The sequence below is a fragment of the Oryza glaberrima genome, chromosome 7, assembly GCF_000147395.1.
Source record: "Oryza glaberrima chromosome 7, OglaRS2, whole genome shotgun sequence".
NCBI lineage: Eukaryota > Viridiplantae > Streptophyta > Magnoliopsida > Poales > Poaceae > Oryza > Oryza glaberrima.
Window position 1 is genome coordinate 19370490 of NC_068332.1, and position 12476 is coordinate 19382965.

General features: G+C 48.1%; 2 protein-coding genes and 1 pseudogene across 2 annotated transcripts; 1 reads left to right on the forward strand and 2 right to left on the reverse strand.

The window, feature by feature from the left end:
- The window catches only part of LOC127779106 (FBD-associated F-box protein At5g22730-like), a 78854-nt pseudogene that overhangs the window by 44244 nt on the left and 22134 nt on the right, over positions 1-12476 (forward strand).
- On the reverse strand, positions 1154-4236 carry LOC127779107 (uncharacterized). Its single transcript, XM_052305803.1, has 3 exons — positions 2875-4236; positions 1872-2051; positions 1154-1432 (listed from the first exon to the last, which is right to left on the reverse strand). Exons 1-3 carry the CDS (start codon positions 4234-4236, stop codon positions 1154-1156), a joined length of 1821 nt encoding a protein of 606 aa, XP_052161763.1.
- Positions 6145-9982, reverse strand: LOC127779105 (uncharacterized). The gene is made up of 5 exons (XM_052305802.1): positions 8789-9982; positions 7950-8114; positions 7168-7419; positions 6747-6834; positions 6145-6395 (listed from the first exon to the last, which is right to left on the reverse strand). The coding sequence occupies exons 1-5, from the start codon at positions 9923-9925 to the stop codon at positions 6145-6147; spliced, it is 1893 nt and encodes a 630-aa protein (XP_052161762.1). The 5' UTR covers positions 9926-9982.

Sequence of the window (12476 nt, forward strand, 5' to 3'; positions counted from 1 at the left end):
GAGATGAGATGCTTCAGCCTGATCGTCAGGGAGGCCAAGCCACGGGAACACCAGATCTCTACCCCTTCCAAGAACGGCATCCTGGTATCGTCCAGGGTTAGTTCGCCGCCATTGATGTGTAAACTTAAGGTGTATAAACTTTATGTATAAATTTACTAAAATAGAAAAATAATGCGGTACAAAAAAGAAAACCAGGTGGAGGGAGAGGGGGGCGATCGCTACCGGATCCCAGGGCGATCGATCGCCCATCAGTGTTTCCGCACGCGCGCGCCGTGGGAGGCCATCGACCATATATACTGTCGCGACCGTGACGGAACATGAGGTTGTAGCAGCGTCGCGCAACGCAAGCCACAGGACCTGACGGCGACCGGCAAAGGCACGCGCGGGCGGCCGCACGGCCGCGCCCCTACACGTCGCGGGATCGCCGAGGCGGCGAGGCCGCGTCTCGCGTTCGCGTAAGCCGCGAGGTTGGAGATCGTGGAGGGTCGGGGAACCGGGAACGCCGATTGATCAATCGACTCGGTGGCGGCAGGCGCGGTCGATCGTGTATTCGTGTATCTAGGCAGCTTGATTTGTATTAGTCCGCTCGCCCTCGCTTCTATCACCGAGATAGGCCGCCGCTGCCTGCAGGCGGTGTGGACGTGTGGTTGTGCCGCGCGGCCCGCCACGCTGATTGCCTCGGCCAGCTGTGGGCTGTGGTGCTCTTGGCCAACTCGGCAGTTGGCACGGCAAAAAAAACCCACAGGATTATGCATGATCAACATACAGCAGGACTGCTCATGTTCTGATGCAATTTCACGCTCTATACAACAACGATTTTCTTCTCAGCGACTAACACAAGCAATTTCATGCTGCTACCGAACGCCGAAGAAAATCACAAATGTTCAGCGGCTCAACTCATCCGTGTGCTCCTTTTCGGTGCGCCAAACACATCACTTCAGCTCTGACAAACAAACAGAAAAGGGCATTCCAGAATGCAGAATGCTAAAATTGCTTACGAAGACAAAGAACAATGGCAGCTAAAACTTCTCTGTTTCTTTACAGCATAGCGGAGCAGGATCAAAACTTTGTCAGGTACATCAGAGATCAGTAGCCAACAGAGCTCTCTTCTTCCTTCAGTTCCCTACGGTTTGCAGAGCTCTTCTTGCTTCCCTTACTCTGACAGACTCACTTCCACAGAAGTCGCTTCTCTTGCAAAACCTCGTATATGTGCAGATAGTGTCTCCCAAGCAGCGAACGAACGGTGGCAAATTATTCTGATCATCTTCAGTGCTGGTGCTACCCTGACTAAGACCCTCAGGAGGTCAAGCTCATGTTCCTCCCCTCTGAAGTTGAGGATCTCTACTTTCCTCAGATACCTCATCGAAATGTCCGTTTCTCTCCAGTTTGGTGGCCCATCACAGATGCACTCCAGCTTACATGCATTATCAGACTGTCATCACAAGATCAGAACAAAGTACAAAGCATTAATGAGATTCATCGTCTAACACATTCAGTAACTGTCAAAGCTTCACTTTGTGCCACACTACTAAGTAAAAGGAATGATGAAAACTGAAAACAACAGCTCTATCTTATGATTATATTTTTCCTATATATTCAAGCTTAATGCATGTCATAGACTTGGAGGATGGAAAACATGTTCACATCGTGAAGCATGATTGTCAGTGGTAGATATTGCACTTGTACGAAAACTTTCATGGATCTATTACATTGCTGACAGAGTGGATCATTTAAAGGACAACAGGAAAGAAATGGTCAAAGAGGGATTTGACGATAAGGCAAGAAATTTTCAAGAGTTAACTGAATTTACTGCAGGTAAAGAAATTAGAATCAAAATGCCGTTGTTAAAAATTCATAGGAAATATAATTACCTTGAATTTTTCTTGGTTCACCAGGGTCAACTCTGCTATAGTAGTACGCTTTGTGAGAATATGCAACACACTAGCTCCATAAACATGGCCTTCTGTTTCCAAAGCTAGGTTCAAGATCCTAATGTAAGGGAGTTGGATATTGTTTCTCATCGAATCCGTAACGCTTTTTTCATCTCGAATCTGTGAAATTGTAGGAACTTAAGAGAGGCAATCTCGGACAAAATGAAAAACTAACAAGGAAAGAACAACGATTGTTTGACAAAAGGCCATACAGTTGAAGAATCAGTAATTTGCTTGCAGGCTAGTAATGTTTAGTAATTTGCTTGCGGAATAGCTAGCTTGAGTCAACATTTTCGCCCAGAAGAAATAGAAATTAATATAGACTGAACTCAATTTATATGCAGGATCATGGATCGCACTCCTCTGACGTAAAGTCAGAGGGACGTGGGTCACTGACGTGTGGGCCCAACCTTTGTGGGTCCTACATATCAGTGACAAAGTTTAAAGTCAGAGGAGACTCATCCCAGGATCATGTAACCATGTCCAACAACCAGATGTTGGTGAAACGAATGGTAATCAATGCTGATCTCTTTGATAACGACAACTCAGAAACTGCATTACTATATCCAGAATGCAAGCATGATTTGCAATAATGCTAGCTCAGTAAACTAAATTGAATGCAACAATTGATCTTTTGTAGAGAAACAAAGTATCAGTTGAGAATGTGCTGATAACATTATTTTCCAAAGGTCAAAGAAACAAACAAAAAAAAACTTCAGATCAAGATTATTCTACTGGTCTGCAACTTTCTAGCTAGATTTCCCAATAAAAACTGCAGCCGAATCAAGCATTCAGTGTTGAGCTTACAACGTATTAAAAGACGACCTAAACATAACTATTGCAACACTAAATTGATAATGAGATGATGTTCCACCTTGCAGTTCGAGCAACACACAGTTGATTACTTGATTGAAACAGAGGAAGAAGAAGAAGAAGCACTCACTAGTTCAATCACAAAACGCAGGTCAAGATAGCTAATTCTTGGATAGCGATTGAGAAGAAGCTGATAGTATCCTTCGATGAAAGCCTCGTTCGATTCAGAACAAAAAACACAGTGGGTGTGGATCATCATCAGCCGCGGCAAGTCGTTGAAGTTGAACGATTGTGGAGAGTAAAAATCCTCCCACTCGATCTCCTCCAGCTCCTCCGCGACAATGCTGACGCTGTCCACCTCATGATAGCAGAAGCATCCGACCGAACACAAGGCCTTGAGTCCAGGCACCACGGCGTCGAGCCGACGAATCCCCACCACATCGTACAGTCCCATCCAGGCCAGAGATTCCAGCCTGAGCGTCAGGGAGGCCAAGCCATTGGACCTGCGAATGCCTAAATATTCCAAGAGGGGGAGCATGGCATCGTCGAGGGTGTAGTCGCCATTGAACCGGACGTGCTCCAGGTGCAGCTCCCTGAGCTTGCCGAAGGAGCCCGACTGTGGCAGCGAGAGGCCGAGGAACCCCAGGCTCAGCGTGATCTTGGTGACCTCCGTGAGGCAGGGCAGCTGGAACCAGCTACTCGACCAGATCATCTCCTGCTCCACGACAGCCTCATACAGTATCGAGAACACCTCAAGGTCGAGAGCTTCGAACGGAGCCGAGGACCTGTTGCGGAAGTAGAGCTCGCCGGTGAGGCGGGGCGCGGCGACGCGGAGCCAGGCGGCCGTGGCCTCCGGCGTGGCTCTGTTGAGGGAGATGACCTCGAGCAGGCGGATGGCCGTGGTCTCGGAACCCTCCGTCGCGTGGGCGTGGGCGGCGAGAGCTTCCTGCACGAATCTGGAGTCGGGGGGCTTGTCGTAGCGCAAGATGAGGATGTCGACCTGGGTCCAGAGGTTGATCCAGCGCCTGGAGAGGACGCTGGTCACGGCGGCGTTGCGGGTGTCCCCGAGTTGGCCCAGGATGAAGGCGAGGATGTCGTTGGGGAGATTGCTGATGCGGTCCACTCCGTCTCCGCCGCCTCCGTCGCCGTGGACGTGGAGGTGGAGACCCAGCGCCAGGGAGAGCGGGGCGCTATCGCCTTCGCCGCCGGGGACGCGCGCAGCCGCAGCGCTATCGCCTTCTCCGCCGCTGCCGTTCAACTTGCTGAGGAGATCCTGCGTCGCGGGGCTGTCGCCTTCTCCGCCGCTGCCGTTCAACTTGCTGAGGAGATCCTGCGTCGCGGGGCTATCGCCTTGTCCGCCGCGGTCGCGCCCGTCGCCGTCGTCGTCGATGTCCATGGGAGCGGGGGCAGGGTCCGGGGGCTTGTCGGCGACGAACGTGCCGCTACCGCCCTCCCCGTCGCCGTCGCCATTGATGGGGACGATCGCCACCATGGCCTTCGAGGCGGTTTTTTTCTTTGCTTGGGGAGGTGGGTTTGGGTTGGGGGGTTTGGAGAGAGGAGGAAGACGAAGACGAAGAAGAAGACGGCGAGAGCAGAGCTGCAGAGGAGGAGGACTAAATTTGAAGACGAGCTAAGGAGAAGGGAGGGGGGGGGGGGGGGGGGGGGAGAGCCGTGGCCTTCGCTTTTTATTCCACCGGCTCGTGTGGAAGCAACGGCGGGATCGTGATGTGTCTGAGGCAATCGGGCGGCCAATCGCCGATACTGCCACGTGTTCAGGTCCAGCATGGACAAGTCAGGGTGGGTCCACATGCCAGCGAGAGATTACAGGAAGCGTACTACGAGAAGGGAAGAGAGATATAGCTCGGGAGAGCAAATGATCATGTTGACAAAAAATAATGTTACTGATTGTAGCACAGATATTAAGGGTGAGTTTGAGGAGAGGGGATTGAGAAGATTGGGAAGATGCGTAAAATGAGGTGAGCAATTAGCGCATGATTAATTTAGTATTAACTATTTTAAATTTCAAAAATGGATTAATATGATTTTTAAAGCAACTTTCCTATAGAAAATTTTTGCAAAACATACGCCGTTTAGTAGTTTGGGAAGCGTGCGCGCGGAATACGATGTCCTTTTCTCACCCAATCCCCCAGAACTCATCACAACGAACGCAGCCTAAATAACTAAAATGATATCTACCGGGATCCCGTTCTTACCATCTAGGCGAGAACCCGTCGTCCGCTTCTCACGGCGCCTACTCTGTCTACCTCCGCTTCACACGATGCCTTGTATCATTCGACAACATCACATCCTGTTGTGGCTCTTCTTTTTTCTCCACGGCCTTATGTTCCTTCCCTTTAATTTCTTTGTCGTCTCATGCTGTTCCTATCGCCTGTTGCTCTTCCTCTCACCTAGGAGATTAGAGAGCGTCCTGCTGCACCTCCTCTTGCTTGGGGTCGCGACGAGGGAGGATGGAGAGCGCCACTGTTGTGTTGAGTGAGGATCGGAGCAGCACCATTGTTGCACCGAGGAAAGATGGAGAGTAGCACCGTAATCGTCCTTGTTGCTCGGTTGTGGCGGATTTGAAACCCCAAGATCCCTAGCCATGGATTTAGCGCCACCTGAACTTTGCATCATTGTTTCCAGATGGGAGAACTCGCACCGGTAAACCATATCTATCCCTTATTCTCCCATCCCTCCTCACTCCGTCCCGACATCAGATCCAATAATCAGATAATACCGATGGGTACCAAACCTATTACCTGACAGGTATGAGGCTGTACCTATAGTGTACCATATATGATATATTCGACATCATTCCGTCCAGGCAAGATAATGTGGCACATAAGTCTCAAATAAGTTTAAACTAATGGTTTGAGTATACTCCCTCTGTCCTATGAAAATCAATCTACATACAATAAATCTGGATAGATCTGGATAGGTATCTGTCTATATTTGTTGTACTAGGTTTTATCATATTATTTTTAGGTTGGTTTTTTAAGATGGAGAGAGTAGGTTTTTTTTTAGACTGGTGAGAGAGTAGGTATTGGATACCTATTGATAACCATCACTAAACAATTGTAATGACGCGACTTTTTCAAAACGGAGCAATTTTTCGAATGGGATCATGTTGCAATTTAGAGCAGCCTCACATGTTCCCCGCTACGTAGAAGCCTCTCTCAGCAAACGTTCGAACAGAACATCGCTGCTTTCCGAATGCCGAATGCCGAGTTGCCGTTGCGTGCTCTGCTGCTCCTCCTCACAACTTCACAAGAGAAGGCGACATGGTGGCGCCGAGCCGATGAGATGAGCCGTGACAAACTGGGCCGGCCTGGTTCGCATCGGGCCGAGGCCCCCGATGGAATAACGCGGTCGGATCGATGTCTCGCTCCGGAAACCAACCTCACGCCGTGCACCGCGGCACGCGCGTGGAGTGGATCGACATCTCTCGATCGATCATGCGCACGGCCGCCCGGGCGCCGGCGCGGCAATAGCCCCCAAAACCAAAGCCATTGCCACGAAACGTGCCGAATCCGAGGCAGAAGAAGCTGGTCAAGGCGACGGATTTTCCCGCGGCGTATCGGAGGCGGAAGCCGTCGTCCCTGGTCACCCGCGGCGCCGCAAGACGGGCGCGCTGCCAAGATAGTGGCGGCACTGATGGGATGGCACGCAAACACAATCCTCGTCATGGATCCTGCGACGACGATGACGATGACGACGCAAGCAAAGGACCATCACCACGGATCTTCAGCTGGGAACACCGGCAAAGACCATCACCATGGATCATATGACAACACCAGCAGCAAAGATGAGTAGTATGGACATTGGACGCTATGACAATTACTAGGTTACTTATAATGACCAAGACTACAATACTTAAAGCATTATATATTTCCATTATGACAGTTGATGGATTATTTGGAAAATAAATCTCATGGTTAAAATAAGCCTTTTTAGCATTATATATATACTACTTCCAACACTTGGACAAGATGGATTACTTACTATGCAACTGCAGAACGCCGTAGCAAATCAGAAATGCTATGTACACACAGAGCATCCCTGCTGGATTGCCAGTGAAAACTAAAGTGAGCTGTTACGCAAAACACACCACTTCAGCTCTGACAAACATGCTGAAAAAGCCATTCCAAAATCCTAGTAGTAGATGATAACCCTTTTGCTTATGAAGACAAATGTCCACGCAAGGCAGCTAGGTTCGTCGCAGCCAGCCAGTTTATCTGTTACAGTACAGCATAGCAGGATCAAAACTTGTCAGGTACATCAAGGATCAGTAATAGCCAACAGAGCTCTTCTTTTACTTCAGGTCTGAGCAAGAAGGCGCCGCACACATCAGCTCACTACGGTCTTCACTCTTCAGTTACTCGTTACATTGCCTCACTTCCAAGGAAATCTGACTTCTTCCAACCTCTTCTGCATACGCACGTAGATCAGCACGTAGCATCTCTATCTCCCAATCAGCAACCGAACAGTAGCGGGCTATTCTTATCCTCCTAAGGCCTGTTGCTCTCCTGACTAAGAGCTTCAGAAGGTCAAGCTCATCGTCCTCCCCTCTGTAGTAGAGGATCGTTACTTCTTCGAGACACTCCAACAAAATGTTCTCGTTTCTCCAGTTTGGTAGCCAATCACAGATGCAAATCTCTGCACAAGCATCTTCGACCTGTAATTACAAGGATAAGAACAGAGTACAATGTATTAATCGTCTAATACGTCGACTAACTGTGAATACGACACTTCAGTAAGTAAAAGGAATGGTGAAAACTGAAAACAGCTGTTCTTAATCTAATGATGATTATATTTTTTCTATTCAAGTTTAATCCATGCCATATAGGATGGAAAATATGTTCACACCGTTAAGCATGATTCAGTGCTAGAAATTACTCCACTTCTACCAAAGCTTTCTTGGGTCTTTTACATTGCTGACAAACTGGATCATTTAAAAGGACAACAGGAAAGAAATGGTCAAAGAGGGACATGCTGATAAGACAAGTATGTGAATTTTACAACAAATGGGCCTATTTATCATTTAACTTATACCAAGAGTTAAATTTAATTTTGTTGTGTCATAAATAGGGCATAATTGATAACTTCATAAATCATGTGCACTTCCACTTACTCAAGAATTCACTACAGGCATAGAAATTAGAATGAAAAATGCAGTTGTTCAAAATTCATAGGGAACATAATTACCTCGAAATATTTTGGGATCATCAGGGTCAGCTTGGCTATACGAGTACACATTGTCAGAATATGCAATACACTAGCTCCATAAGAATGGCCCTCTGTAACTAAATGTAGGGTCAAGATCTTAGTGTAAGGGAGTCCGGTTATGCCTACCATCAAAGGCGTAACACCCTGCGAATTTGGAGGAAGTTAACAGAAGCAATCTCAGACAAAATGCAAGACTAATAGGAAAGAACAAAAAATGTTTGTCAAATGGCCATACAGTTGAAGAATTAGTAGTTTGCCTTACGACTAGTAATGATTTAGTAATTTGCTTGTACAAGAGCTAGCTTGGGTCAACAATTTTAGTTTGTATATCCTCCATATATGTCTGTTCCATTTCAGCCAGCAGGAAGAGAAATCAATATTGTCTGAATTCAATGACAGTCCCAAGTAAATTTAGATATATCTGCAGGCTCATGTTCAGCAACCAGATAATGGTAACGATAACTAATTGGTAATAATTGCTGATCTCTTTGGTAAAGGCAACGCAGAAACCGCATCAGCATATGCGGAGTGGAAGACAGAAAACACTAAACTGAATCTTTAGCACATCAACAAATTATCACATCAAGTTCAAGATCGCTCTGCTAGTCTGCAACTAACAAAACAGTTGGCGAACACTAAGCAATAGAAAAAGATTTTCCAATAAAAAACTGCAGCCAAATCACGCATTCAGTACTGAGCTTACAACCCAAATGACATGTGCACATATTAAAGACGATTTGAACATAACCATGGCAACAGCTAAATTGATATCCCATCTTGCAATTTGAACAATATACAGAGGAAGGAGAAGGACTCACTGTTTTGATCACAACGCGCAGCTCGAGATGGTGAATGCTTGGATAGCGATTGAGAAGCATCTGAGAGCCCTGATTGAAAGCCTCGCGCGATCCATGAGCAAAATCAGAGACAGAGACGCATAACGTCCGCAGGCGCGGCATCCTGCTGAAGTAGACCAATCCAGGCCAGTAGAAACCTGGCCACCTGAGCTGCTCCATCTCATCTGCCACAATGCTCACGCCATCAAGATGCTCAAGGAAGCATTCGGACACAGACAACTCCTTGAGCCCCGGCAACACGGCGTTGAGCCGACGCAACCACCGCATATCGTGCAGAGCCATCAGTGTCAGAGGCGCCAGCCTGAGCGTCAGGGAGGCCAAGCCACGGGACTTGCCAATGTCTAGACATTCCAAGGAGGGGAGCATGGCATCGTCCAGGGTGAGCTCGCCATTGAACCGGACGTACACCAGGTGCAGCTCCCTGAGCTTGGCGAAGACACCCGATGGTGGCAGCGATAGGCCGAGAAACCCCAGGCTCAGCGTTATCTTGGTGACCCTCATGAAGCAGGGCAGCTCGAAGCCGGCGCCCATTTCGTCCACCACCACCCCAAGCTCCTCGACCAGCTGCTCCACGACGACCATCTCGTCGTTGAGAAGTTCGAACGGAACCGAGGACGCGTTGCGGAATAAGAGCTCGCCGGTGAGGCGGGGCTCGGCGACGCGGAGCCAGGAGGCCGTGGCGTCCGCCGTGGCGCTGTTGAGGGAGGTGACCTCGAGCAGGCGGATGTGAGTGGCCGTGGAACCCTTCCTCGCGTGGGCGGCGAGGACTTCCTGCACGATTCTGGAGTCGGGGGGCTCGTCATACTGCAAGACGATGATGTCGACATGGGTCCAGAGATCGAGCCAGCGCCTGGAGAGGACGGCGGTGGTGGCGACGTTGCGGATGTCCCTGAGATGGCCCAGAATTTTGGCGAGGGTGTCGTTGGAGAGATCACTGAGGCGGTCCACGCCGCCTCCGTCGCCTTCTCCTCTGCGGTCGCGCCCGTCGTCGTCGCCGTCGATGTCCATGGGAGCGGGGGAGGGGGCTGCGACGTCCGTGGCGCTACCGCCCTCCCCGTCGCTGCCTTCGTCGATGGGGACGAGCACCGCCGGCGCCATGGCCGTCGGCGACTCGGCGTCCTTGGGTTTGATTTGCTTGGGCGAGGGGGGAGGCGAGGCGGGGTTTGGGGGATTTGGGTTTTGGAGAGAGGGGGAGAAGACGGCGAGGAGAACTAATGTTGAAGACGAAGTGAAGGGGAAGCGTGTGTGTTGGCTTTATCCCCGTCGCTCGTTTGGAAAGCAACGGTGGGATGCGAAGCGATCCTTCCCACGATCATCGTGTGAGGCCATCTCCGACACCTTTTGCCAGCGTGTTCAGGTACAGCACCGGACAAGTCAAGGTAGGTCCATATGTGAGTGAAACTGGGAGAAGAAAAAGGGTCCAGATCCCAGTTGGCTACCAGGTGAGGAGTTGGCATGATCTATGCCATTTCGTATACCTCAAGGGCTAGGATTAAGCCACGTTAATTTGTATTTAAAAAACACAGTAACTAACCATGCAACAAATAAACTTGCATCAACAACAAGTCACAGGATAATTTTTACTGCAGAATTGTAGAATTATCACAGAATTTTCATGCTTCATCTATCGTATAAATTTAGGTCCCGTTCTTTTCTTCAACAAGAGTTGGATGAAGATTAAGATTTTGGTGACACGCTTTTCAAACTGCTAAAGGGTGTGTCTCATGCAAAAAAAATTTCTAGACAAAAGTTGCTCTAAAATATCATATTAATTTATTTTTTAAACTTTTAATAATTAAACTCAATCCATCAAACGTTAATACCACCTCGTTCTGCGTAAAAAAATTAATCTTCATCTTCAAGAAAAAAGATCACCACCTAGTAAGAAAAAGTTACTCCCTCCGTATTTTAATGTATGACACCGTTGATTTTTTTATCAACATTTAACCATTCGTTTTATTCAAAATTTTTATGCAAATATGGAAATATTTATGTTAGGCTTAAAGAACATTTGATGATGAATCAAGTTACAATAAAATAAATAATAATTACATAATTTTTTTGAATAAGACGAATGATCAAACGTTGGATAAAAAGTCAACGGCGGCATACATTACAATATGGAGGTAGTAGTACATATAGCATTTTCCATAGAGTCGACGCCTCTCGATCGATCACGCACGCCCACACCTACGCACGCGAAAACCGGTCGGCTGGTCGCCCGCGGCGGCGCGGCGTCGGCGTGAACGCGGCTCGGTGGGAGACGCCGCCGCCGCTGGCGTTGGATTTTCGGCTGCGTCACGCTGGAGGGCGGGGACGTCGTACGTCCAGCTCCCGCAGCCGCAAGAACGGGAGTTACCAAGATAGTGGTGGCACCGATGGCACGCAACACACAATAATCCTCGTCGTGGATCCTGCGACGACGACGACGACGACACCAGCAAGGATCATCACCGCCGCGGACGTTCAGCTGGGAACACCGGCAAAGACCATCACCGTGGCGTGGATGTTATTGCAACACCAGCAGCAGCAACGATGAGTACAACAATGTACTTCAAGCATTATATACTTCCGTTATGACAGTTGATGGATTATCCGTGAATAAATCTCGTGGTTGAAACACGCCTTTCAGCGCTATATACTTCCAACACTTGAGAAGATCAATTACATATGCAACTGCAGAACGCCCGTCGCAAATCAGAAATGCCATGTACAGCCAGTGCGTCCGTGGTGGATTACCGGTAAAACCGTAAAAGCTACAGTGAGCGGGTGCGCCAAACACATTACTTCAGCTCTGACAATTGACAAACATACGAAAAAGGCATTCCAAATTGCTAACAAATGATAAATTTGCTTATGAAGACAAATGAACAACGCGTGGCAACTAAGTTCGTTGCAGCCAGCCAGTTTCTCTGTTTCTCTACAGCATAGCAGGATCAAAATTTGTCAGGTATTTCAAAGCTCAGTAGCCTATACTTCAGTTCGCTACGGTCGCATAGCTATTCTTGCTTCAGTTACTTTGACTCACTTCCACAGAAGTCCTAAAGCTTGCAAAACTTCGTACATAGGCACGTAGCAACTCTACCCCAAAAGCAGCTAACGAACGGTGACAGGTTATTCTTACAAGGTCAAGTGCTGGTGCTACCTGGACTAAGACCCTCACAAGGTCAAGCTCATGTTGCTTCCCTCTGAAGTTGAGGATCACTATTTCTGTGAGAGATCTCATCGAAATGTCCTTATCTCTCCAGTTTCGTGGCCGGTCACAGAGGCAGTTCACTGGACAAGCATTTTCAACCTGAAATTACAAGATCAGAACAAAGTACAAGGTGTTAATGAGATTCATCGTCTGACACGTTGAGTAACTGCAGAAGGTTCATATTGTTCGGCACCTAGGGTGTGTTTAGTTCACACCAAACTTCCCCCCAACTCCCAACTTTCCATCACATCACATCACATCCAAAACTTTCCTACACACATAAACTCCCAACTTTTTTTCCAAACTACCAACTTTCCCTAAACTTCTCCCTAATTTCATAAACTAAACACAGCCTAGTAAGGCCGTGTTTAGTTTCCCCCCTATTCCCAACTTTCCATCACATCATATCACATCAAAAACTTTCTTACACACGTAAACTTCCAATTTTTTTTT

What these genes read in the sequence shown, in the direction of transcription:
- LOC127779105 (XM_052305802.1), bottom strand. Translation starts at nt 9,925, where the DNA reads ATGGCGCCGGCGGTGCTCGTCCCCATCGACGAAGGCAGCGACGGGGAG. An exon ending in TACGTGCGTATGCAGAAGAG is followed by an intron (nt 6,835 to 7,167) that starts GTTGGAAGAAGT and finishes TTTGCGTAACAG; the next exon opens with CTCACTTTAGTTTTCACTGG. An exon ending in CGGCGTTCTGCAGTTGCATA is followed by an intron (nt 6,396 to 6,746) that starts GTAAGTAATCCA and finishes CCATCCCATCAG; the next exon opens with TGCCGCCACTATCTTGGCAG.
- LOC127779107 (XM_052305803.1), bottom strand. Translation starts at nt 4,236, where the DNA reads ATGGTGGCGATCGTCCCCATCAATGGCGACGGCGACGGGGAGGGCGGT. An exon ending in TGCGTTTTGTGATTGAACTA is followed by an intron (nt 2,052 to 2,874) that starts GTGAGTGCTTCT and finishes ACAATTTCACAG; the next exon opens with ATTCGAGATGAAAAAAGCGT. An exon ending in TGAACCAAGAAAAATTCAAG is followed by an intron (nt 1,433 to 1,871) that starts GTAATTATATTT and finishes TTGTGATGACAG; the next exon opens with TCTGATAATGCATGTAAGCT.